The 25446-nt window shown below is 52.6% G+C and overlaps 2 protein-coding genes across 3 annotated transcripts; one reads left to right on the top strand and one right to left on the bottom strand.

The window, feature by feature from the left end:
• The first annotated feature begins 29 nt into the window (after positions 1-29).
• Positions 30-15415, top strand: RUSF1 (RUS family member 1). The gene is made up of 13 exons (XM_019987152.2): positions 30-311; positions 528-642; positions 4497-4542; positions 6115-6147; positions 6229-6334; positions 8661-8762; positions 11033-11103; positions 11183-11367; positions 11449-11506; positions 12432-12502; positions 13186-13329; positions 13439-13516; positions 14023-15415. The coding sequence occupies exons 1-13, from the start codon at positions 30-32 to the stop codon at positions 14118-14120; spliced, it is 1389 nt and encodes a 462-aa protein (XP_019842711.2). The 3' UTR covers positions 14121-15415.
• On the bottom strand, positions 14187-23923 carry SLC5A2 (solute carrier family 5 member 2). Of its 2 annotated transcripts, XM_019987855.2 has the most exons (14): positions 23798-23923; positions 23178-23249; positions 22997-23101; positions 21792-21956; positions 18514-18619; positions 17616-17696; positions 17235-17464; positions 16777-16912; positions 16447-16554; positions 16169-16319; positions 15888-16056; positions 15595-15810; positions 14726-14855; positions 14187-14638 (listed from the first exon to the last, which is right to left on the bottom strand). In XM_019987855.2, exons 1-14 carry the CDS (start codon positions 23921-23923, stop codon positions 14412-14414), a joined length of 2022 nt encoding a protein of 673 aa, XP_019843414.2. In that variant the 3' UTR covers positions 14187-14411. The 2 variants fall into 2 exon arrangements, with proteins under 2 accessions (XP_019843414.2, XP_019843413.2); XM_019987854.2 differs by having other exon boundaries at positions 14187-14855.
• Between the last annotated feature and the right edge of the window lie 1523 nt (positions 23924-25446).

Here is a 25446-nt window from a genome sequence, read left to right as displayed (position 1 = left end):
ATCGTGCAGGGCTGAGGGAGGGTCTCAGGATGGCTGATGTGTTGTGCTCCGAGCAGTTCGGCTCAGGGGCGGCCCGGGGGTGCCGTGCCGCCCCCGACGGGAGCCTGCAGTGGGAGGCCTGGGGGCGCCGCTGGTGGGGGTTCTCCGGAGCCTTCACAGCGAAACCCGGAGGACGAGATGGGGGCGGAGGGGTGGCTCCCGGGACTGCCTCCCCACCTTTCTCCCGGCTGTTGGCCGTGTTCCTGCCTCAGGGCTTCCCCGATAGCGTCAGCCCGGACTACCTGCCCTACCAGCTGTGGGATTCCGTGCAGGTCAGCCTGGCCGACCGGGAAAGGGAGAGACACGTAGCCGGGGCAGGGGAGACAGAGCGCCACCTGTCCCTTCCCACTTACAGACTGGACACTGAGATCCAGAGACGAGCTGTGACACGTCCCAGGCCACACACCCTGGTGATGTGGGGCTGATGATAGATCTCAGACCTCCATGAACCTACGTTTAGTCCTCACCCCACTTATTTTCTTCTCCAGGCCTTTGCTTCCAGCCTCTCGGGCTCCCTGGCCACCCACGCAGTCTTGCTGGGCATAGGGGTAGGGGACGCAAAAGCCTCTGTTTCAGCTGCCACAGCCACCTGGCTCGTGAAAGGTGAGCTGGGCCCCTGAAGTCTCACCCATCGCTCGTCTCAGCCCTGCCATCATCTCTGTCCTCTTTTTCCTTCGACGGGGAAGCCCAACCCCTCCTTTTCCCTTCTCCCAGTGTTTTGACGTCTAACTCTGAGCTGTGATGAGTATGTTTATGCATTCCTGTCTGATTAAATCCAGGAGCCAAGTCTCCCCGGTTCCTCCAAGAGTGCCTTGTACCGTTAAAAAGCAAAATTCAACTGAGTAAAACATTGGTGTTGTCTTTATTGACAACTGATGAATAACACAGGACAGGAATACCCTTATCCCGCCCACCAGCCTTGAAGCTGCACTTTGTTCCCCATACATGCTGTTCAGTGTCCCTTAATCATCTGGAGCCCAGATCCCTAAGCAAAACGTTCCCCTTCCCTTTACTCCTCATCTGTGGAGGACTGCCTACAAGTTCAATTATTGAATAAAACTGCCAACTGCCTGGGGTGTGGGAAATTAGTTAATTCTAGGAAAAAACAATTTTGTAATAGGTCCTGAGTGGCAGAGAGGAAGTTTGGGTAAGAATGAAAGGTGTTTTGGATCCTCTGGGAAAGTAGATGATCTATAAATAATAACTATAGTAACCATCTGTTGAATGTATACTGCTTTTTGAAAAACCATTAGCGGGGGTGGGGAGTGCACAGAGATACAGTTTGGTGCCGTGCCCTCTAGAGAGTGAAGCAGAAAAGAAGGGGGGAACTGTTTTCCATCAGGAGGGCCCTTGGTTGTCTCTTCCATTCTTTGTCTTTCACTGTTGTTCCTAGTGGGGATTTCAATCAGACCCAAGGCTCATTGCTCCTAGCGTCAGCCTGGCCACAGCTCTGGTGAGCCTCCCTGGATCTTTTGAAGAATCTGGAGGCTCCTGCTTGTACCCTTAGCATTAACCAAACTGTCCAAATGTGAGTCACCTCTGGAAAGAAGCTCATTATCTGAGAGTACATGTCAGTGGAAAGTTGGTAGTGATCTGGGGCTCTTGTTTGAGTTGTCTCTTCTGTTAATAATGTTAATAATAGTTCCTGCATAGTACTCATTATGTACCAGTCTTTGTTTTTTTTTTTTTTTTAATTTTGGCTGTGCTGGCTCTTCATTGAGCATGAAGGCTTTCTCTAGTTGCCGAGCACAGGCTCCAGAGCTTGAGGGCTCAGTAGTTGCCGCTCACAGGCTTCGGTATGTGGGATAGCAGTTCCCTGACCAGGAATCAAATTTGTGTCCCCTGCATTTGAAGGCAGAATCTTAACTGCTGGACCACCAGGGAAGTCTCAGTATACCAGTCTTTAAATGTATTGATTCAGCATTCACAATAGCTCTGAGATGGGTGTTGTCCTTGTGTCCAATTTGTAGATGGGGAAACTGAGACACAGAACAGTAACTTGCCCAGGGTCACAGCCAGTAAGAGGTGGGGCTTGGATTTGAACCCAGCAGTTTTAGTTGTAGGGTACATTTTCATACCTCCATACTGTTTAATTTGGATCTTTTCTATTGCACTCCTGTGGCTTAAGTGTTTGGAATGCAGTGGGTGCTGGGGTCAGTAGTTTCGTGTCATTTCTAAGCACTCTAGTCTAATCACCAACATATTTATATATGTCTTCAGCTCAGGCAGGTTATTAAGAAAAAAACAAGACCATTTTAAGATGAAAAAATAGCCACTTAGTATAAAGCCTGTTGACATTAAAAGAAGCCCCATTCATTAGAAAGGATGTTACATACTTGTTTCCATCAAACATGAGAAATTTGCATGCAGAGCTTTACATAAAAAACTCCCTTGGAATTTTTTGATACGGTCATTTTTAGTTACAGGTCTCTTTATGGAACATGATGTTAACTGTTATAACTAGTGATATTAATTCTACGAGCAGCCAGTATTTTGACAGCCTGCTGTGTGCCAGGCATTTTGCACACTGACATGTAATACATAGCTTAATCTCTGCAACAGCCATACTGGGTAGATGCTGTTATGAATTCCTTTTCCACAGGGGGAAGCTGGGGCACAGAGAGGTTTAGCAATTTGCCTACGGTCACAGGGCCAAGATTTGGACCCACACTGACTGACTTCTGTGTCCTACATTTTTAAAAAATTGAAGGATAATTGTTTTATGGAATTTTGTTGTCTTCTGTTGAATATCAACATGAGTCAGCCATAGGTTTACATATGTCCCCTCCTACTTTTTTTTTTAGCAGCTATTTTTTAAAAAATCATTTATTTTTGGCTGTGCTAGGTCTTCGCTGTTGGCAGACTTTTCTCTAGTTGCGGCAAGCGGGGGCTACTCTCTAGTTCTGGTGCACGGACTTCTCTTGTTGCAGAGCATGGACCCTAGGCACACAGGCTCAGTAATGGGATCTTTCCAGACCAGGGATCAAACCTATGTCTCCTGCACTGGGAGGTGGTTTCTTTGCCACTGAGCCACCAGGGAAGCCCCTGTGTCCCACTGTTAACTGCCACACCCTTTTGCCAGTTAGAGTTTTCAGAGGGAGCCAAGTACAATTTGTGGACAGCTGATCCCTTACTAGGATTCAGAAGTTTTTAGATCTTGCAGCTCAGCCAATTGTAAGTGAGGCAAAGAGGACCAGGTGGGAATCAAGTTTCCTAGAGTGGTGTACAGTGTAGACTTTGAAAGACAGCGAGGCTGTGTGTCAGTATTACACCCTAGTGCCAGCCTCCACAGCTGACGAGGGCTTTGCAGATGGCCTCCAAGAGAGTAGTCCCCTTCTCAGGTGTGTGTGTCCATCATGGCTGCTGTCTGCTTTTGAGCCTGGAACCATGACTCTCTGGTTCACTGTAGTCCGCTATACCCCGCCACACATACACCTCCCGGCCAGACCCTCACGTAGTGCCTGGCACACAGTGGGGAGCCAATAAGCCCTTGTGCAAATGAAAGTCTAGTGGATTCCAGAAATTTCTCTGACTTACCCCAGCCTGAGGAAGCATATACTCCCAGCTCTCTTGTCACTAACCTGCAGTTCAAATCCTTTTCATTTATTTATACTCTAATGACCGTCTGTGAACCCACTGCCCAATCTAATAGCTAGAATATCAACAATAACCTCTGAACTTTCCAGAGCATTGCCTGCTTTTATAAAAAAAAATAGTTTTACCATATTGATATATACCTCAACACTATAGTTTCAGCTGTCTTCAAGCTTTATGAAGAGCATTTATTCAGTCACTAAGTTGTGTTTGAATCTTTGCCATCCCGTAGACTGTAGCACGCTAGGCCTCCCTGTCCTTCACCATCTCCCAGAGTTTGCTCAGACTCGTGCCCATTGAGTCAGTCATGCCATCCAACCATCTCTTCCTCTGTTGCCCCCTTCTACTCCTGTCTTCAATCTTTCCCAGCATCAGGGTCTTTTCTTTTATGAAAGTATCAGGGATTTTTTTCTTTTACAAACAGCATATTGTGCTGTATGTTATCTTCGTGACTTACTTTTTCATGTAGGATGATGATACTAGGATCCATCCATGCTGATGTGAGTAGTTGGATTTTCATAGCTGTCTAATATGCCCCTGAGTAAATGAGCCAGAATTTATTTATGCGTTCTCCTGTTGGTGAGCATTTGGTGTCCAACCTAATAGTTTTTTGCTATTATAAACAGTGCTGCAAAGAATCCTTCTGGTCCATGTCTCTTGATGTGTGTGGGTACCTAGTTCTCTGGGGTACGTGCTGAGGGACTACTAAGTCTAGGCACTTCTGACCCCATCATGCAGCTAGAACTTATTAAACCGGACTAAGCTCCCAAAGGCAGTGACCCAAGATGGAAAGCCATCTTGGTGCCAGGCCCCACAGCACCCAAGGCTCTTGCTTGTTCCTTACCAATGCTTCTTTCCCCCAGATTCAACTGGCATGCTGGGCCGCATCGTCTTTGCCTGGTGGATGGGGTGAGTTTTTCTTCCTGATGCACAGAGTCATGTCTGTCTCAGCCCTGGCTGTGTTTTCAGTTCCGCCTCTTTCCTACCCATCTCCAAGGGAGGGGAAATTTATCAGGCACATCAGAGCTAAGGAGTCTTCAATGAGTACTCAGTACAGGTGCCTTCCTGGGGTCACCAAGCAGTGAAGCCACAGAGCCTCTGCCGGGATGAGATCTGCCTTTAAGAGCACTGATTGGCCCCTCTGCTGCCCATCATGGGAAAAACAGAGGGAGCCAGGATGCTCTGAGCATCCTTTGCTGGTTTGTTAAAAGAGATGCCTGGGTGGGACAGTGCTCAGCTCAAAAGGAATGACCCTCCTGCAGTGTGGTGGCTTAGATACGTGGTTGAATTGTAGAGAGTGGGCTTGGGGAGGTCATCGGAATCCCTGTCCTACATGGGATACATATCACCATCTATCCAGAAGGGACTGAGGGCCTTGTGCTGCCTGCTTCCTCTTCTGGTCAGTACTGGAAGGACCTCAGGAATGATTTAATATCTGCGATCAATCATGGTTGTGAGGTGCAGTGAGCTAGTGTATCTAAAATGCTTAGCACGTAATCAGTGCTCAGCAAACGCCAGCCACGATTACCAACCCAAACTGGGCCTCATCAGCTCTCTGTGTATCCTCTCTAATCCTTCTAATACCTGTGTAGAGTAGGATCGAATGTGTACCTTGTCCAGATGTAAAATAGACCAGGTCACAGAGCTTGTAACTGGTGAGATGGGATTGGAACCTAAAGCCTATACTCTTTCTGAGGCATTGGAGCCCCCGTGTTCTAGTCCTGCCTTTGTCATGTATTAGTTCCCTCAGGAGTTCTCCATGTGCACCCCATGCCTTACCCAGGAATGCTCTCTTTCTGTCTAGATTTCAAATTCAGGGTCAGTGTTAATGCTGTAAAGTCTGAGCTCGCCCAAGGGCTATAATGTCTCCTGCCACTGGGATCTTGGAGAAGGGGTCCTTGGGGGTTTGTACAAGGGTCCAGGAGTCACTCGACCTGCAGAGGAGGGAACTGTCCATGGTGTCACGAAATAGAGATGTTCTAGGCTGGGTGTCAGAGCCTGGCTTTCTCTTGGCCATTCTACCCCCATTCTCCACGTGATCTGAGGGAAGTCCTACCTCTCTCCAGGCTGGTTGTCTGTAACACGCAGGGTAGCATTTACGCTAAATGTAGTGCTTACAGAATATGCGGGTTTCTTGCTGGGTACCCTCTGAAGCAGGAGGAAGAGAGGAGGGCAGATGGCAGAGGAACCCAGGGATGGCCTCTCTCCCAGGAGGGTCAGGGGATGATGGGACAATCAGTTTTTTCCTTCGGTGCCTCATGGGTTAGTAAGGGGGAAATGTGAGTGACCCCTGAAGGTCCTTTCTGCTGATGGTGGCATTTCAGGCAGCAGTGACAGTGTGGGGACAGAAGTCTGGCTGGGCTGTGGTTTCTTCTTCTCAGCCCTTTGGACCTTCCCAAGTCCTGAGGATGGCCCGCACTGCCCACAGGATGTGTTTTCCCCTTAAATCCAAATTGTTGACCAATGTCTTCTCCCCCACAGGAGCAAAATGGACTGTAATGCCAAGCAGTGGAGGTGAGAAGGGGCTGGAACTGAGGAGAGAGGAGTCTTCTAGCATGAAGGTCTCAGACCTCTGACCCCATATCCCTCCCCCAGGCTTTTTGCTGACATCCTCAACGACATCGCCATGTTCCTCGAGATAATGGCTCCCATCTTGCCCTTCTGTTTCACCATAACTGTCTGCATCAGCAACCTGGCCAAGGTACCCATCTTGGGGCACCCCTATACCCAAGATTCCTGCCCTGCTGGTGCTTTGTGGGGGCTCACTTGGAGCCCCAGGGGCAGCCCAGCCTGGGCCCTGTGTTCAAGGCACTTCTAAAAGAGTGAAAAAGTTCAGATGTTTCTTCTCAGACCCTGTGGTGTATTCTGATCCTCCTCTCCAGCCAGACGCCCTCTAGAGTCTGAGATGGTCTAAGGTGGTGTCTGGAGCCGGGGGTGCGTGAAGGACCTCTGAGCAAGAGATAGAACAGGTGATCCATTGTCAACACCGTGGGACCAGCCCTCTGGCCACCTTTCATTCTTTCCATAAAATATTTAGAGTGTCTGCTGCATGTTTGGCACAGAACACAGGCCCTCCCATCTTTGAAAGAAAGCTACACGTAATTAAATATTTATTGAATGATAGCTATAGGTATTCCAGATGAGAAGTATAGGGGCTGCAGGAGGGTTCAGCAGGGACTCTGGCCTGCTCGGGGGATGTAGGAAGGTCTTCCCTGAGAGTGGGCCCTGAAGAATGAGTGTGAGCTGCAGGGTGGGCGTTGTGGGCAGAAAGAGCACTGCAGGTCAAAGTCAGTGGCAAGACAGAGTGCAGACCAGACAGCGGGGCTGGAGGGGCAAGTGGGGTGAATCTGGGCTCCTCCTCTCTGCCAGGCTGCTCACCCTGGTGGTTCCTTCAGGTTGGCCTCATCTGAAGACGGAACCTGAGGCCCAGCCTGTCTTCCCCACAGAGTTAAGTACCAGGCGCAGAGTAAAGAGTCAGGAAGACATGTAATTGATCTCCCTGGCAATCCAGTGGTTAAGATACCACACTTCCACCACAGGAGGGTTGGTGTTCGATCCCTGGTTAGGGAAGTTCTACATGCCTTGTGGTGTGGCAAAAAAAAAAAAAAAAGACCTAAGACCTATCACAAAGGCCCAACCATCCCTTCAAAATCATGTGTGTTATTCCACGTGGCATGACTGACATTTAGGAGTTGACAGCTCTTCAAGGTGGAGGCTGCTGAGCTCCCTGGCCCAGGACTGAATGCTGTGAGCACCCCATCCCCTCGAGGACAGGAAACTTCAGAGGAAAAAAAGATTGTGACCTCTGCCGAAATACTGCATTGAGCTCTGCTCTGAGGGCCTCAGTCTCTTCATCTGTTAAAGAAGGGACTCCAACACGGCTGTGAGCTTCCCCCTCTGCCCTTCCCACCCCTCTCCAGAATTCTAGTCTCCAGTGACCAGCACCTCCATCCCCCAGATGCAACAACCAGAAGCCTGGCTATCATCCATGCCTTCGCCTCCTCCCCCTGTCACCTGTCACCCTCACCTAAGCCTCCATTCAAGACTGTATTTTCCCCCTCTTAAATCTCTCTAGTCCTTTTATGACTGCATCCCCATGTCACATGGTGGGTCCTTGTTGCTTAAAAAAAAGCACAGTAATTTTCCGAGGTCATCTCCCTGAATCTGTTATCACCCCTTTTCAGTCCTCAGAGCAACCCCATAGTCCTTATTAGAGTGGAAATCAAATCAGGTCAACACCCTGCCTGTTGCTCTTGGTATAAAGACCTTAATGAGGCTTTTGTGGTCTGTGTGATCAGATCCCCACCCATCACCGCAGCCTCCTTTCATACCTCATTCCTCTTACCTTTGAACAAATGCTGACCATGTCATCACTGGTTTATTTGTTTACTATCTGATGATTTCTAAGTTTCAGGAGGGCTGCAGTTGTATCTGAAGTCTACCACAGCACCGAAATGTGTATCTGACATCTAAGAGATGTGACAAATGAGTGAAAGCCTTAAGTAGTCCTAGTCGATGAGCTCTCCCATCTCAGAGGGAGAGCCCTAGGCGCTCAGGGCCACTGGTGTGGGTTTTGAACTGGCCTGGAAGGCTTGGCTAGGCCTCGACTGGGACAGGAAGAAAGTGGAGTTAGTTCCAGGCAGGGAGAACATAAGCGCCAAGTTGCAAGCCAGACTGGGCCTGGGAGCTCCCCCAGGGGAGGAGGCAGCTAAAGCAGACATTGGAGGCTGGGGAAGTTCTGGATTAAGAATGGCCTTCGGGTCTCCACCTTGGGGGAAGAAAGTGAGTTTCTTCTCCACAGGGTGGCGTGGCAGGCACACCTTTAGTTTTCTCCTGGAACAAGACAAGGGAAGTGGGCCTAGTGGAAATGCGGGGTGAGAATGGACAGCATTCAGGGTTTCACTGTGGGGTGGCCTGAGGCCTACTTTTTTCAAACTGGTTTGAGCCATTTGTTTGCTCACCCCCAGAAACGCTTGTGTTGCCGCAGCTCACAGCCCCTCTGACTTTTACTCTCTCTTTCCCCCCAGTGCCTCGTGGGTGTGGCTGGTGGGGCCACTCGGGCCGCATTGACCATGCATCAGGCCCGGAGAAACAACATGGCCGACGTGTCAGCCAAGGATGGCAGCCAGGTGAGCAGCCGAGTAGGAGGGAAGGGGCGGGGCGCACGGAGGGAAGGGGCGGGGCACAGCGTGGGAATAGGAAGTGACGCAGCTGAGGGCTCAGGGGGAGCGCTGGGAGACAGGCGGGAGGAGGCGTCGGTGAGTCTTTGGAGAAGTCATCAGCTGTGAGGGCTCGGACTCTGTGGCAACAAGTCCAGGCCCTGCCCGCTGCCCCTGTGGCCAGGAGTGACCCCTGCCCTGGACCTCGTCCTCTTTAAGCAGAGCCTCACCCTGTGAGGTACGTGTTCTGACCACGTGAGGCCCTACATGTTAAAGCTCCTGGCAAGTTAGAAAGTGAGGTGCCTAGAGTCACTGGCCTGAGGCTTCCCCCTGGCAACGTAGCAGGCCCTTCCTGCCCAGCCCCTCACCTGACCAAAGGAGCCTGGAGTGGGGATGGGGACATTCCTAGGGCCAAACCCTTAAGGAATGGGATCCCTCTGTACCCCCCGCCCCTGTGCTAAGTGCTTATGTGAATTGTTTAACTCACACCAAGCCTCTAAGATAGATACTATTATTATCTCCATTTTACAGATGTGGAAAGTGAGGCCCAGGGAGGTAACAAGTGTGACACGGTTTTCTTTGACATTGAAGCAATTTAGAAACATTTATTCTCGAGACTTCCCTGGTGGTCCAGTGGTTAAGACTCCGTACCAGTACAGAGGGCGTGGGTTCTATCCCTGATCAGGGAACTCAGCTCCCACATGCTGGGGTGAGGGTAGGGGGCATGGCCAAAAAAAAAAAAAAAACCTCTGTTCTCTCCAATCCTACTTTCTGGCCTTCTCTTATATGATTCTGTGAAATAGAACTTCATTTAAAAAAAAAAATAAAACTAACTGTTTTCAATAATATTAGCACAGGTTCTTTTTTTTTTTTTTTTTTTGCCATGCTGTGCAGCATTTGGGATCTTAGTTCCCTGACCAGGAATTGAACCTGTGCCCCCTACACTGGGAGCAGAGTCTTAACCACTGGACCACCAGGGAAGTCCCAACACAATTTAATATTTTTTAAGCATAAACCATGTGCCAAGTATTTCGTTTGTCTGAACTCATGAAATCCTTACAATGGATTCACGCAGGGTGTCATTGTCACCACTCCACAGCTGAGGCAAAAAAGACCCAGAAAGGTTGATTCTCCCTGGGTTCCCCTGGGCTTGTCCCTTCTCTCAAGAAATGGTTGAACGAGTTCTTCCCTATTGTCTTTTCCAAAGTTGTTAGGGAGTGAGTACACCAGGCCCAAGTCTTTAGGATCTCCCAGCCCCGTGCTTGCTGTCTCGCCTGCTCTCTTTCTAACCTCTAGCCCCTTCCACCCCCAGGCCTATTTTCCAGGGCCCCGGGGCTTCCTCAGTTCACAGAGGCGGTAAGGTCATTGGGGTACCCAAGACTGGTGCTCAGCCCGGGACCAGGCCCCTGCTTTCTGAAGCTGTTGCTTTGCTGCCCACTCTGTGTGGCTGCTGGAGATGACTGTTCCCACCCTGGGGAGGGCCCTCTGTTCCTGAGCTCCCAAGGCCCCTGATCCCCAGTTTACACCCACAGCCCACCCCTCTGCACCAGGACCACCTATCCCAGGGACCCCAATAGTCAGGGACCCCAGTTCAGACTTCTCCTCCCTCCTGATGCGTCGGGGGTTGTGGCCATGGGTCTTTTCCCCTAAGGTAGGCTCAGTCAGGCCATCTTGGGCCATCAGTGGGGTCTGATAACATTGATTCTCCAGGGAAGTTGGGATTTTGTGCATTTCTTCCTAGGTTCATTGACCTCTTTGCAGAAGTGTCTGCCTGTTATTGCATACCAAGGGTTGGGGGGGATCGGCCTCTTTTTTTGTTGGCCACACCATGCAGCATGTAGATTCTTAGTTCCCTGACCAGGCATTGAACCCATGGCTCCTGCAGTGTAAGCATGGAGTCCTAACCACTGGACCACAAGGGAAGTCCCAGATTGGCCTTTTTAAACCACCAAATAAAGTCATTCTACTCTGTGGACACTTACTTGCCTGAGTGTAGGGCTACACAAGTGATGTTTGCAAAACAAAGAAATGTTCCACGGGCATTGCATCTAGCTGGACAGAGAAGCAGATGGTATCTCAAAGGATGGCTCACTCATCAAAAATGTTAAAAATTTCCTAGGCACCCATATCGGTGTAGGGAGCATCTGGGGCAGGGAGGACTATGGTGAAAGGCACTCAGAGATGTTCAGTCTGGCCTGGAGGGGAGCCCTCCAGCTCCCAACCCCTCTGCCATTTTCCAGGAGACGCTGGTAAACCTGGCGGGGCTCCTGGTTAGCCTTTTGATGCTGCCCCTGGTGTCCGATAGCCCCAGGTAAGCCGGGATCTAAGGCAGGAAGGAGGCGCCCAGCTGGGCCTCTGCTCCCACGGACCAGCTCATTCTCTTGCCCCAGCTTAAGCCTCGGCTGTTTCTTCTTCCTCACTGCCCTGCACATCTACGCCAACTACCGAGCGGTCCGGGCCCTTGTCATAGAGACCTTGAATGAACAGCGGCTCTGGCTGGTCCTGAGGCACTTCCTTCAGCGGGGAGAGGTACTTGGCCCCACATCAGCCAATCAGATGGAGCCACTGTGGACAGGTGACCCAACCCCTTGGGCTCAAGTCTTATGTCTCCTAGCTCCTTGCTCTGCCTGGGCATCCTGACTCCAGCTTCCCACAGGTTTCTGGTCATCTGTGTCTCTATCCTTGGGGGCCCCCCTACACCACGTGACGTCCAGGTGAGTGTCCCAACATCTCCCAACCATCACCACTGTCACCCTTCCCCCCATGTGCTCCTTGTTCTTTTTTTTTTTTAATAAGTGCATTTATTTATTTTTGGTTGGGTCTTTTGGTCGTTGCTGCATGGGCTTTTCCCTAGTTGCAGAGAGCAGGGGCTACTCTTTAGTTGCAGTGTGGGGGTTTCTCATTGTGGTGGCTTCTCGTTGCAGAGACAGACTTTAGGGTTTGAGGGCATCATAGTTGCGGTACTTGGGCTCAGCAGTTGCAGCTCCCAGGTTGTAGAGCACAGGCTCAGTAGTTGTGGCGCACAGGCTTAGCTGCCCCGTGGCATGTGGGCTCTTCTGGATCAGGGATCGAAGCCATGTCTCCTGCAGTGGCAGGCGGATTCTTTACCACTGAGCCACCAGGGAAGCCTGTGCTCCTTGTTCTGATTATCACTTGCCTCCCCTGACCAAGCCCTACCTCTAGGGTTCTTCATTTCCATTGGTGGTAGGCGGGGGTAGGGGGGGGTGGTGTCACTGTCGGTGCTTGAGGGCAGGCGGTGTATAACATGAATATGTGGGATCTTAGTTCCCTGACCAGGGATTGAACCCATGCTCCTTGTAGTAGGAGCACTAGAGAAATCCCAGATTGGCCTTTCTGAACCACCAAATAAAGTAGTTCTACTCTGTGGATATTTACTTGCCTGAGTGTAGGGCTACTCAAGTGACTCTTGTAAGACAAAGAAGACATGTTTGTTGATGTGTTTGTTGGATGCAGGAAGAAAGGAAGGGTTGATGCTGGGGAAGGTAACAGCTGAGGGGCGGATGGGAAAGAGGTGCAGGACAGTTCTGGTTAACAGTTAGGTGGCTGTGCAGTGACTGGATGGTCATGCCTGCTTTGTCTTCTCCCCCACCACCGACTGCACACTCTTGTTTCCTTCAGTGTCTCTGAGCTGCAGCAGCTGGTTGAGGGGCACCAAGAACCCTACCTCCTTCGCTGGGACCAGTCACGAAGTAAGTGTGCCGTGTTCTTCCAGCTTCAGACTCACCCTCCTGGGCTCAGCCTCTCATTCCTTCAGCCCCTGCGCCCCAAGCTCTGGACACATGCTGGACAGTTTGGAGTCTGCCTGCTGTCCTCAAGGGAGCTTGAAGCTGAGACTGAATCCATTCGAATTGTATAGCTGCATGCCCCTGTAAAGTTCCCTTGACGACTCTGTAAAGTGGAGCTAATAATACCTCTCTTATTATCTGCAGGGTTTTTATGAGGATCAGAAAAAGCAATTATATAAAAGCACTTTTACATTGCAGCACACACAAATGAGATTGTGACCTTTGGTTCTCTCTGAGGAACCTCTTTCGTCTCCTATTCAGGTCACCTCTTGAGGAAGCAGGCACTAAAGTTTAATGGTCTGCTGGTTGTGTGTCAAAAGATGCTTATTCTCACTAACTATTCAAGACATGCAAGATAAGCCCACCTCAGGGAGCTGCTTTGAAGTTGTATCTTGGAAATTGGGCATTTTAGCTTGGCCAGAGCATTGGGGAGTGACAGGAGATGAAGTTGGAAAGGAAAGGGTGGGAGCTGGCCTTTCATGCCAGGCCAAGGTCTTTGGGCCAGACAGGGATGAAGCAGGCTGGTAGGCCTGAGAGTTTCAGATTTAGCCCCTCCCTGGAACCACTCTGTCCCTGGGTCTCTCCAGACCAGGTACAGGTTGTCCTGAGTCAGATGGCAGGACCTAAAGCCATTCTAAGGGCTGCCACTCACGGGCTGGTGCTTGGAGCCCTGCGGGGAGATGGACCCCTCCCAGAAGAGCTGGAGGAACTGAGGAACCAAGCACGGGCAGGTAAATGCCTCGCAGTCCAGGCTTCTTCTGACCAAAGCCAGGTGGAGAGGGGAAGGACCCTGTTTGGCTTGGGACACCTGGGAGCTTCTGGTTCTTCGCCCCTGTCCAGGTCCTGAGAAAGAGAGCTGGGTCGTTGTCAGGGAGACACACCAAGTGCTGGACAAGCTCTTCCCAAAGTTCTTGAAAGGTAACATCCTTCTGCTCCACGGCTCCTGGACCTTCTCCCCAGAGGCCCTGCCTAGCCCCATCCTGACCCCTCTGTCTGGGAGGTGGAAGACCTGGACTTCTGTGTGTGATCTCAAGTCCGGGTCTCAGTTTCCCTGTCTGCAGGACGGGGAGGTTAGGACGGTCTAACCAACACTGAGGTGAGGCACTCAGTGTTGATAGACTGTGGAAGCCCAGTTGGCACTGGAGAGAGGAATGGGGTGGTGGGTTCGGGGGAGGGGGAAGGCTCACAAATTACTGATGATGATCTTTCATTTAGCCCCTACTCCATTCTAGCCCTTTCCCCTATGCTGCTTAATGAATTCATACGGCAACCAGATGAGGTTTTAGCCTCATTTTACACCAGAGATCACCCCGCAGAGGCAAGGGGAACCTGAGCAGTACACCCAGCCCATGCTGTGCCTTACCCTCTCCCCTGGGTTAGCCCAGAGTCTCCCCCACAGCACCACCCCTCTGCCCTCTCCCCAGGTCTACAGGATGCGGGCTGGAGCACTGAGAAGCACCAGCTAGAGGTGGATGAATGGAGGGCCACGTGGCTCCTGTGCCCAGAGAAGAAGGTCTTGTGAGCATCCCTGCCAAAGGCCCAGGTCTCAGGACAGGGGCTTGGAACAAGGACACTCTGGCTGCAGCAGGACTAGGCAAGGCAGCTTTATTTGTTCTTAGGGGAACTACAGTGGCCAGCTGGCCAAGGCCTCACAGGGTGTGGCTATGGACTGGGTCCCAGGCAGAAACAAGGCAGAGAGTAGGGGTCCCGGGGCCTCCCCTCTACTCTCTGGCCCCAGGCCCTTCTCACCGCAGCTGGCTCCCCACCCCCACTCATCTAAGGCTGTGGCTCAGGGTGTCCAATGCAGTGGGCCTCAGGCATAAAAGCCCCAGAGGAATGTGGCCACGGCCATCATGAGCAGGGCGTTGAGGTTGACCACGCGGGCCCAGCGTGGGTCCTCACTGATGTCCTCCAGCCGCCTGGCTGCAGCAGTCGTCTCCTCCTGGGTAGGGCGTTGGGGGCTGCCCGCCCCACCCCTGCTCACGCCACAGAACCAGAGCAGGCACTGCCGCAACAGGCCTGGCCTTGGGGGTGGGGGCGCTGGGAGAAGTTGAGGCCTGACAGTAAGTCTGAGGACACTCTGCTCCTGCAGCTCCCCCGCCCCAACTCCCAGGGGCAGTGCCTTACCCTCCATCTCCACTGCGTGCTCAGGGCGCCCGTTCTGCACGGGGGCTGCGGTTGGACCTTCTAGCTCCTCAGCATCCAGGTCCTCCCTCTCTTCCTTGCTGTGCCGGAGACTGAAAACCAGGCGGTAGAGCTGGGGAAGGAGGGAGCAGGGGCCGAGTGGGAGCAGAGCAGGTCTCCCGTCCACACCAGCACTCTCTCACGTCGCTCTGTCCAGCCTGCACAGCAGCTCGGGACCACCTTCCATGGCTGCCCTCAGGCTAAACCCAAGCTGCTCAACTAAGTGTTTAAAAACTCTTGGCCCTGCTCTGCCCTCGGCTTCATTACCCGCATGTCCCCCATCTACACTCACAATTCAATTCTAGTACTTTAGTCTTCCAGTCCTGCCAATGCCGTGTTCCTCCCTGCGGGTGTTTGCTACCAGGGCTTCCTCTTGCTGCCTTTGCCCCTTCTGCACCTGTGGAGTCCTGCCCCTCCTTCTGGGCCCCGGCTCTTTTGTCCCGTTCCCCAGTCAGCTCTGCCCTGGGGCACCCACCTTCCTGCAGCACAAGACCAAGCCCTTTGGGGGCTTTTGGGGTAGTACTCGGTCCCTCCCGGCCACCACTCAGGCCAAAACTCTGGGGGGCTTTCACCTCCCCCATGATCTTCAGGCCACCTCCAAACCACCTCAAATAAACTTGATTTGAATCAAAACATTGTGCTTGCTTTGCAACTAAAGCTTCAAACTGAACTCCTTGGTCTGTCCTCACCAAACCTCCTTACAGACATCAGGTCCTCCCCACTGGGAGTCGTGGGAAGCAGACTGCAGCCTCGGGCTGGAGAGGGGCCACACCCACCCGCGTTTAGTGCCCCCACGGGAGGCCTGCACTTACGTGCTTGCGCGGAATGGGCGGTGTGCACAGTGAGACCACGAGGGTGAGGAGGCCGGAGCAGACGAAGAGCAGGATGGCGAAGTAGAGGTAGTGGACGCGGCAGAGGAGAGCCGGGCACCCGGAGGGGCGCACGCAGCTGCCGGAGCCGAAGGAGAACTCGGGAACCAGGCGTGCCAGGCCCATCAGCAGGCCCCCGATCAGTCCCCAGAAGGCGCCCTGCGGGGCCGGAGAGCGGGTCAGCCTCCACGGGCGTCCAAGTCCGGCCCCAGCGCCCGCTGTGCACACACGCTCACCTTCTCGTTGACGCGGGGCACGAAGAGCGCCAACACGAAGACGGCCGACACCGGCGGCGCCAGGTAGCTGGAGACCGACTGGATGTAATCGAAGAGCTGCCCGCCCTGCGCCGCCTGCACCACGGGCAGCCAGGCCACCGACACGGCCACGATGAACACCACCCAGAGCCTGCGGTGGGCGGCCATCGGGAGGTTTCACCCAGGACCCGGTCTCCCCCTGTCCCTACTGCCCCTCCCCCGGGGCCGAGTCGTGGGGCCGGAGATGGAAAACCCAGGCCCACCGTCCTACTAGCAGCAGCTCGCGGTCGCCCGCGCGGGGCCGCAGGCGCGTGTAGATGTCCATGGTGAAGAGTGTGCTGCTGCTGTTGAAGATGGAGGCCAGCGAGGACATGAGCGCCGCCAGCATGACCGCCAGCATGAGTCCGCGCAGACCTGCGGGCGGACTGGAGCCGTGAGCCTGCGGTCGCGAGGGGGCGCCCGGAAGTTGCGAGCCGGGCGAGGGGTGACGCCTCGCACTGGCGCCTGTGGACATGGAGGGCAACCCGGGGACCGCCCTTACCATTGGGCATGAGCTTCACGACGAGCCGCGGGTAGGCGATATTGGAGCAGCCCACCTCGGTGCCGCACACGCGCTTACACACCTCGGGCACCACGCACGCCACTTCGTCTGCGGGAAGGAGGGCGCCACGCGGCTAGGGCGGGGCCGGGTCTGAAACTTCGGATCGCCCAAGTGGGGACCGGGAATCCCAGTGGAGAGATGGGATCCCCAGGTGGGAGGCGGGACTGGGTGGCCCAAATCTTCGGACGGGAACGGAAATGGGAGACTCCCCTGAGAAAGGGGCTGGATGGGGCTCAGGATTCGGGGGCGGGGCGGGGTTGCAGACGTTACCCGGGTAAAGAACGCGGCTGATCATTCCAGGCATGACCATGAGGAACATGGGCATCAGCTTCAAGTAGCCGCACAGGATGCAGCCCGCCTTGATGTGGGTGAGGTTTTTCCCAGCCAGGCAGCGCTGCACTATAACCTGCGACGAGGAGCTTTCAAACTACCTGCGTCCAGTCCCGGGTAAATCGCCATCTCTCTGGCCTTGCCCCAAGACGCCTCTCTAATCCGGGCCCCGCCGCTGGCCCCTCGAGGCGGACAATTCAGTTCCAAGAACGGACCTTGCCCCTTGGATCCGCCTGCATCTGGGTAGGTCTATTTGGCAGGCCTCCCCCCCCACCCCCCACCTCGGACCACGCCTTCCACCTGGCTTCCCAGGTGGGTTCAGGCTCCTCCCATCTCAGCTCGGCACCCCCGCAGGTTCTATCCCGGCCTCCCATCCCGCCGCAGCCCCGACCCCTCACCTGGTCGCTGCACCAGTACCAGCTGGACACGATAGTAAGCCCCAGAAGCAGCGCGGGCCATGGCAGGTCCCCCGTCACAGGGTCCCGGAGCAGGTGGTAGGAGTCCGGCCGGGGTCGATAGCAGGAGCTGGAGATGTTGCCCACGGCCGGATCCTCGGATACCGTCAGGGACGTCACTGCCCGCAAGTATTTGTCGAAAAGCCCCGAATACCCGCCCACCTCGTGGAAGGCTGTGAGGGCACGGCCGTCAGGGGACCCGGCACCCGCGACAAGGCCCTCCCTCGGACCACCCCGCCTAAGACGCGCGATGTCCCTGCTCCCGAGTGGAGAGCTCTGCGAGCTGCGCTCTCCGCGCCCCTCCCCCATGGGCTGAGCCCGTACCGTAACCCATGAGGACGAAGGCCCCGGCGAGAATGACGAAGGTCTGCACCGTGTCCGTGTACATCAGTGCCGCCAGCCCTCCTGCAACCGGCCTGGGTCAGGGGGCACAGCCCAGACAGGCTGCCTCTAGTACATAGACTGTCTTTGCGGGGAACTGGAAAAGGATTCCCCCTTTCCAATTAATTTTCCTGGAGGGCAGATTTCAAAATGATGGCCCATTCTCCGAGCTCCTGCACTCCGGCGTCAGGAGGCAGGTCTGGGTGAGCACAGTGGGGCTGAGTTTGGGGCTTCACGGATGCCAGGTGCCCCCCGTGTAGGACCTCCACTACAGGCCCTCCTCTAAGTCCAGGTTTTCTCGTGTGTGTAACAGAAGGAGGTGATCCTGTAAGGTCCAATTCTCAGTTCCATCCCACTCCGAGGGGCCGGGCCGTACAGCCGGCCTTGGCATCAGGCCCCGCCCACTCTGGGCTAGCGTCAGGCCTCAGGCCCCACCCCGGGATCCCTGGGCCTACACTGGGATTGGTGAGCTATCCTGGAGTCTGGCCAAGTCCACTCTCCCCCCCGCCAGAAGTTAATAAAAACTTAAGTCTTCCTTGTTGTCCAAGCCCAAGAGGGGCTCAGAGCTATGAACTTCCGGACCAATCCAAGGAACGTGGGGGCGGAAGGAGGGGGAGGGAGGGGGAGGGGGTAGAGGGTGGGGTGGGGGAGGTGTAGTTTGCTTTCCAAAGACTTAGATCCTTCTGCTCACATCACACTTAACTTCTCCAGCCCTCTATCTTCGGTGTCTCCTCTAAGCCCCGCCCACACCCACATCCCTAGCACGGTTCTCTTCCCTAAGCCCCGCCTACAGTCCACGCTCCTAGCACGGCTGCCTTCCCTAAGACCCCGCCCCCGCCACCTGTCACAGTGTAGATCATGGTGATGCCCAGGAGCGCGATGACGGAGGCATAGATGTTCCAGCCCAGAGCCTGTTGAATGAATACTGCCCCGGAGAACATGTCCACCTTGGGGGAAGGAGCGAGCGTGCAGGTCAGGATCCAGGGGCCAGTGTGGGGACCCAGGTCCACCTCCTGCCCAGAATCACGACCCAAAACTTTTGGGTCACTTTTGGGCCAAACTTTTGGCCACACCTCAAAAGTGCCCTTATTTTTTGATACCTCCCACTATGGCTGTTTTCCTCTATTTCTTTGCATTGGTCGCTGAGGAAGGCTTTCCTATCTCTTCTTGCTCTTCTTTGGAACTCTACATTCAGATGCTTATATCTTTCCTTTTATCCTTTGCTTTTCACTTCTCTTCTTTTCACAGCTATTTGTAAGGCCTCCCCAGACAGCCATTTTGCTTTTTTGCATTTCTTTTCCATGGGGATGGTCTTGATCCCTGTCTCCTGTACAATGTCACAAGCCTCCGTCCATAGTTCATCAGGCACTCTATCTATCAGATCTAGTCCCTTAAATCTATTTCTCACTTCCACTGTATAATCATAAGGGATTTGATTTAGGTCATACCGGAATGGTCTAGTGGTTTTCCCTACTTTCTTCAATTTAAGTCTGGATTTGGCAATAAGGAGTTCATGATCTGAGCCACAGTCAGCTCCTGGTCTTGTTTTTGCTGACTGTATAGAGCTTCTCCATCTTTGGCTGCAAAGAATATAATCAATCTGATTTTGGTGTTGACCATCTGGTGATGTCCATGTGTAGAGTCTTCTCTTGTGTTGTTGGAAGAGGGTGTTTGCTAAGACCAGGGCGTTCTCTTGGCAAAACTCTACTAGTCTTTGCCCTGCTTCATTCCGTATTCCAAGGCCAAATTTGCCTGTTACTCCAGGTGTTTCTTGACTTCCTACTTTTGCATTCCAGTCCCCTATAATGAAAAGGACATCTTTTTTGGGTGTTAGTTCTAAAAGGTCTTGCAGGTCTTCATAGAACCGTTCAACTTCAGCTTCTTCAGAGTTACTGGTTGGGGCATAGACTTGGATTACTGTGATATTGAATGGTTTGCCTTGGAAACGAACAGAGATCATTCTGTCATTTTTGAGATTGCATCCAAGTACTGCATTTCGGACTCTTTTGTTGACGATGATGGCTACTCCATTCTTCTAAAGGAATTCCTGCCCACAGTAGTAGATATAATGGTCATCTGAGTTAAATTCACCCATTCCAGTCCATTTTAGTTCGCTGATTCCTAGAACATCGACGCTCACTCTTGCCATCTTCTGTTTGACCACTTCCAATTTGCCTTGATTCATGGACCTGACATTCCAGATTCCTATGTAATATTGCTCTTTACAGCATCGGACCAATGCAAAGAAATAGAGGAAAACAACAGAATGGGAAAGACTAGAGATCTCTTCAAGAAAATTAGAGATACCAAGGGAACATTTCATGCAAAGATGGGCTCAATATAGGACAGAAATGGTATGGACCTAATAGAAGCAGAAGATATTAAGAAGAGGTGGCAGGAATACACAGAAGAACTGTACAAAAAAGATCTTCACGACCAAGATAATCACGATGGTGTGATCACTCACCTAGAGCCAGACATTCTGGAATGTGAAGTCAAGTGGGCCTTAGAAAGCATCACTACGAAAAAAGCTAGTGGAGGTGATGGAATTCCAGTTGAGCTATTTCAAATCCTGAAAGATGATGCTGTGAAAGTGCTGCACTCAATATGCCAGCAAATTTGGAAAACTCAGCAGTGGCCACAGGACTGGAAAAGGTCAGTTTTCATTCCAATCCCAAAGAAAGGCAATGCCAAAGAATGCTCAAACTACCACACAATTGCACTCATCTCACACGCTAGTAAAGTAATGTTCAAAATTCTCCAAGCCAGGCTTCAGCAATATGTGAACCGTGAACTTCCAGATGTTCAAGCTGGTTTTAGAAAAGGCAGAGGAACCAGAGATCAAATTGCCAACATCTGCTGGATCATGGAAAAAGCAAGAGAGTTCCAGAAAAACATCTATTTCTGCTTTATTGATTATGTCAAAGCCTTTGTGTGGATCACAATCAACTGTGGAAAATTCTGAAAGAGATGGGAATACCAGACCACCTGACCTGCCTCTTGAGAAACCTATATGCAGGTCAGGAAGCAACAGTTAGAACTGGATGTGAAACAACAGACTGGTTCCAAATAGGAAGGAGTACGTCAAGGCTGTATATTGTCACCATATTTAACTTCTATGCAGAGTACATCATGAGAAATGCTGGGCTAGAAGAAGCACAAGCTGGAATCAAGATTGCTGGGAGAAATATCAATAACCTCAGATATGCAGATGACACCACCCCAAAAGCCTCTTGTTGAAAGTGAAAGTGGAGAGTGAAAAAGTTGGCTTAAAGCTCAACATTCAGAAAACAAAGATCATGGCATCTGGTCCCATCACTTCATGGGAAATAGATGGGGAAACAGTGGGCACAGTGTCAGACTTTATTTTTTTGGACTCCAAAATCACTGCAGATGGTGACTGCAGCCATGAAATTAAAAGATGCTTACTCCTTGGAAGGAAAGTTATGACCAACCTAGATAGCATATTGAAAAGCAGGGCCATTATTTGCCAACAAAGGTCCGTCTAGTCAAGGCTATGGTTTTTCCTGTGGTCATGTATGGATGTTAGAGTTGGACTGTGAAGAAGGCTGAGTGCCGAAGAATTGATGCTTTTGAACTGTGGTGTTGGAGAAGACTCTTGAGAGTCCCTTGGACTGCAAGGAGATCCAACCAGTCTCCAGGCTGAAGGAGATCAGCCCTGGGATTTCTTTGGAAGGAATGATGCTAAAGCTGAAACTCCAGTACTTTGGCCACCTCATGCGAAGAGTTGACTCATTGGAAAAGATTGTGATGCTGGGAGGGATTGGGGGCAGGAGGAGAAGGGGACGACAGAGGATGAGATGGCTGGATGGCATCACTGACTCGATGGACGTGAGTCTGAGTGAACTCTGGGAGTTGGTGATGGACAGGGAGGCCTGGCATGCTGCAATTCATGGGGTCGCAAAGAGTCAGACACGACTGAGCGACTGAAGTGAACTATGGCTGTAGCCCCAGAAACCGATTCCTTCCAGGCCCTGCCTCCATTACGGTTGTTACAGCAATTGTTCCTCAGCTGTGCCCCCTCGGGGGCTTTCTAGAGACCTCCACTGGGTGGTCCCACCCTTCCAGGGGCCCATTCCACCCACCAAGCATGTTTACCGAAATCTTGGTGAAGATGTACAGAAAAAGCGAGAGCACGGACAAGTAGAGGCGGATACGATGGCCGCCGAAGCGCTTTCGCAGGTACTGCGGCATGGTGATGACGCCGGCGGTCAGGTACACTGGCACGAAGAGCCACCCAAGTAGCAGGACCACGAACAGTGCCTGTGGGCACAGCGCGACATCGAAGGGTGACTCCCCGCCCGAGATCTTGCTCTGAGCCCGTCCCCGCCCCCAAGGGTTCTGAAGAACCTTCCTCTCTTGGGGAATATGCTACTCCAAGGCAAGGTCACACCAGGGCCCCAGAGGACACAAATGCAGACGATGACCTTGGGCTCTGGGCCTTCTGGACAAGCTCTTGATACTTCGTTGGGCCCTTAACTACAGCCCTTCTTGCCTTCCCAGGCCATGACCCCTGGCCATCTCTCCCAAGATGACCCCTAGACTCCTCCTCCTCCCACCCCCAGCACCTGAATCCAAGTACAGACCCTTCAGCTTAACCCCAGTCTCTGCCTCCCCTCTCCTTTCCACCCACCCAAACTTTCTGTCCTTCAAGGCTCAGCTCAGAGGCCTCCTCCTCCAGGAAGCCCTGAGCTCAAAGGCCTGATCTTTCCAAGTCTCCGAGGCAAGCCTCAGTCCCAGAGCTTCCTCTCCTGCCCTTTTCTGCGAGGGGCTTTCATTTGGCTTAAAGATGCTCACAGGCCACCGCTTTGGAGAGCATCAGAAGAAGCACTGTACCAACTTTGAGACTGTTCACCCCATTTCAGAGAGGAGTAAATCGAGGCCAATGAGGGTGTGGCTGGTTTAGGCTCACATAGCAATAGTGAATCAAACCACCTGCCGTATCCCAGTATTGAACACTATTAATCGTGTGATCGGTTTTATTTACAGCCATACTATGATCAACTTTGTTATTAAAACACTGCTTACTAACAGACTCATTCCTATGAATTCAAGCATCTTACCCCCAGTGCTGATATGATCAGCTAATATACCTCCTCTAGACCTACCCTTGCCCTGATTCTGGATCTCCCACCTGCTTCTGCCTCCAAGCTGGCTGCCTGAGCATCACTTGAAGCCTAGCCTCATGGCACAGTTGGGAAGTCCCAACTCTTGTCTCACACCTCCACCTGGAGCCTCTCCAGCTGTGACCCTTCCAGGTGTTCCCGGGGTGGGGGGTTCATTGGCCAAAAGGAGGGACTCACATTCCACTCAAATCCAGCCACCGCCAGGCCGCTCGCCGCACCGGTCCCTGCCAGGCCCACGAAGTGGCCACTGCCGATGTTGCTGGCAAAGAGAGAGGCCCCGACCTGGGTGGCCAGAGGTGGGGGTGAGCCAGGCTGTTTCTACAGGCCTCCTCCCGCTCCACAGCCCCGCCTCTCTCACCGGCCACCACACCATGTTCCGTCCCGCCAGGAAGTAGCCGCCGACGGTGCCTCTGTTGGTTCTGCACATGGACTGGGGGTTGGGAGTGGGGAGAGGCCTGGGTTCGGGGGACATCTTTGGACCTCATTAGCCTCCTCAACACATTCCTCAGCCTTGTTCCAGGCTGAATATTAACCAGCATGCAGCTCACCTGATGATTCCCACCCGACCCCACCCCCAGCTTCCTCCCAAGACACAAATCCACACGGGCCCTAACCCAGCATCCAGCTCCCCAAGCCCGAGTGTGGCTAGATGGGGCCTGACTTTCCTGTGGGCCCTGGATACAGGTTTCTGCTCAACCACTTGTTATGTAGACAGGGGAACAGAGACCTCATTTAGAATGCTGTCCCGATGAAAAGCCACTGACCCCTTAAAACTAGTCCAGCCCCAATGTGGGCAGACAAGGCATGAATGAGTGTGGACTGGGCCACCCTGAAAATATCAAAAGAAGAATTACTTGTCCCACACCGGGTTTCTCTCTCAAAGATCCAGGCATCCTTCCCCTGCCACACACAGGGCTCCCTGAGACTTCCCCCCAGGCTCCAGAAGCGGGGCCCTAGCAGCATCTCCCAGCTTCTCACCCACAAGCCGACACCAATGACCAGCAGGAAATAAGCAGCGATGACTAGGATGTCAGCAGGATTGTCAATTAGAGCCTTCTGTTCCCCCAGCACTGGTGCTGAGCCTGCCTCTGTGTGCTCCTCCATTCTGCCCACGATCTGCCCCTCAGGGCACTAGCCCCTGGATTCCCCCCTGGGAAGGATTAATGGTTACCTTGGGGGCAGTGAGCCGACAAGCTCCCCTGCTCCCCGGCTTTGTTTAGCTGAATCAGGCCTCACAGAGGCTGAAGGCTGTGGTCCTGGGGAGCTGGACACTTTCAAATTCAAGGGTATTCCCCTTCCTGGGCCTTAGCCCCTGCCTATTCTCCAGAGACTTGGGCTCAAAATGACTTCTTTCACTGGCTAAAAATGCCTATCCTTCAGCTTTGACCTAGGAAACCTGGCTGAGCTAGCCCCCCAGTTCAAACTAATTCAGAGGAATCATTTTCTTTTTTAAAAAATTGATTACAAATAATTTTATTTATTTATTTTTAGCTGTGCTGGGTCTTTGTTGCTGTGCAGGCTTTTCCCTAGTTGCAGCGAGCAAGGGCTATTCTTTGTTGTGGTGCTCAGGCTTCTTGCAACGGCTTCTCTTGTTGCCGAGCATGGACTCCAGGGTACTTGAGCTTTGGTAATTGCAGTGTGTGTGGGCTCACTAATTGCAGCTCCCAGGGTCTAGAGCACAGGCTCAGTAATGTTGGCGCACAGGCTTAGTTGCTCCATGGCATGTGGGATCTTCCTGGACCAGGAATCGAACCTGTGTCTCCTGCATTGGCAGGCAGATTCTTTACCACTGAGCCTTTTTCTTTCTTTTTGAAATATTTATTTATTTGGTTGTGTCATGGGATCTTCGATCTTCCTTGCGGCATGGAGGATCTTCAGTTACAGCATTCGGGATCTAGTTCCTTGACCAGGGATCAAACCTGAGCCCTGAGTCCTGCCCCACTGGACTGCGAGGGAAGTCCCAAGGAATTATTTTCAGACTCAAATCTGACAGTGACACTCCCCTGCTCAGGAAACCTCCAGAGCTCTCCATCAAACCTGGGAGGAGGCAGGAGCCTCTCATCCAGAGGTTTAAGGCCTGCCATGCCCCGACCCCTGCCCACACTTCTCCTCGTTCCTCCACACCAAACCCAGAATGAAATCACATTTCCTTCCCATGCCCTTGCCCTCCCCAGCCCCTGGATTCTCATACCCTCTGAACTTTTCTATAAGCTATGCCTTCTGCCTGGAACGCCTCCCTGCCTCCCAAATGGCCAGCCCCTACTCAGCCTTCAGTGCTCAGCCCATGGCATCTCTTCGGGAAAGACTTCTCTGACTTTCCTGACACAGTTCTGAGCACGTTGTGTGGACCTTGCCTGGATCCAGATCTGTCTCCCCAATAGACCAGCGACTCCCTCAAGAGCAGGAGATGATCAGATTCATCCCTGGAGTCCCATTGCTCAGCACAGGGCTGGACGCGAGAAGGGAATGGCTTGATAAATAGATATCCGCTGCTCTATCTTTCTAGAAGAACTGACCAGACTTGGGTGTCTGATTATGGTAGTAGGGTTCATGGTGGAAATGAGAACAGGGAATAATATTTTAGGGGAAGGTGATGAGTTGTTTAAGGAATGCCTTCATTATGGTCC

This window comes from Bos indicus, chromosome 25, assembly GCF_029378745.1.
Source record: "Bos indicus isolate NIAB-ARS_2022 breed Sahiwal x Tharparkar chromosome 25, NIAB-ARS_B.indTharparkar_mat_pri_1.0, whole genome shotgun sequence".
Classification (NCBI taxonomy): Eukaryota; Metazoa; Chordata; class Mammalia; order Artiodactyla; family Bovidae; genus Bos; species Bos indicus.
This window is presented reverse-complemented; position numbering and strand designations above follow the sequence as displayed.

Excerpts from the sequence above, each read along its gene's own strand:
- SLC5A2 (XM_019987854.2), bottom strand. The coding sequence starts at position 23,923 with ATGGAGGAGCACACAGAGGCAGGCTCAGCACCAGTGCTGGGGGAACAG. Across the intron at positions 16,057-16,168 it reads GAGCTGCTGCTAGTAGGACG|GCTCTGGGTGGTGTTCATCG; the intron begins GTGGGCCTGGGT and ends CGCCCACCGCAG. Across the intron at positions 14,856-15,594 it reads CGCCCATTCCGCGCAAGCAC|CTCTACCGCCTGGTTTTCAG; the intron begins GTAAGTGCAGGC and ends CTCCTTCCCCAG.
- RUSF1 (XM_019987152.2), top strand. The coding sequence starts at position 30 with ATGGCTGATGTGTTGTGCTCCGAGCAGTTCGGCTCAGGGGCGGCCCGG. Across the intron at positions 643-4,496 it reads AGCCACCTGGCTCGTGAAAG|ATTCAACTGGCATGCTGGGC; the intron begins GTGAGCTGGGCC and ends TCTTTCCCCCAG. Across the intron at positions 6,148-6,228 it reads TGTAATGCCAAGCAGTGGAG|GCTTTTTGCTGACATCCTCA; the intron begins GTGAGAAGGGGC and ends TCCCTCCCCCAG.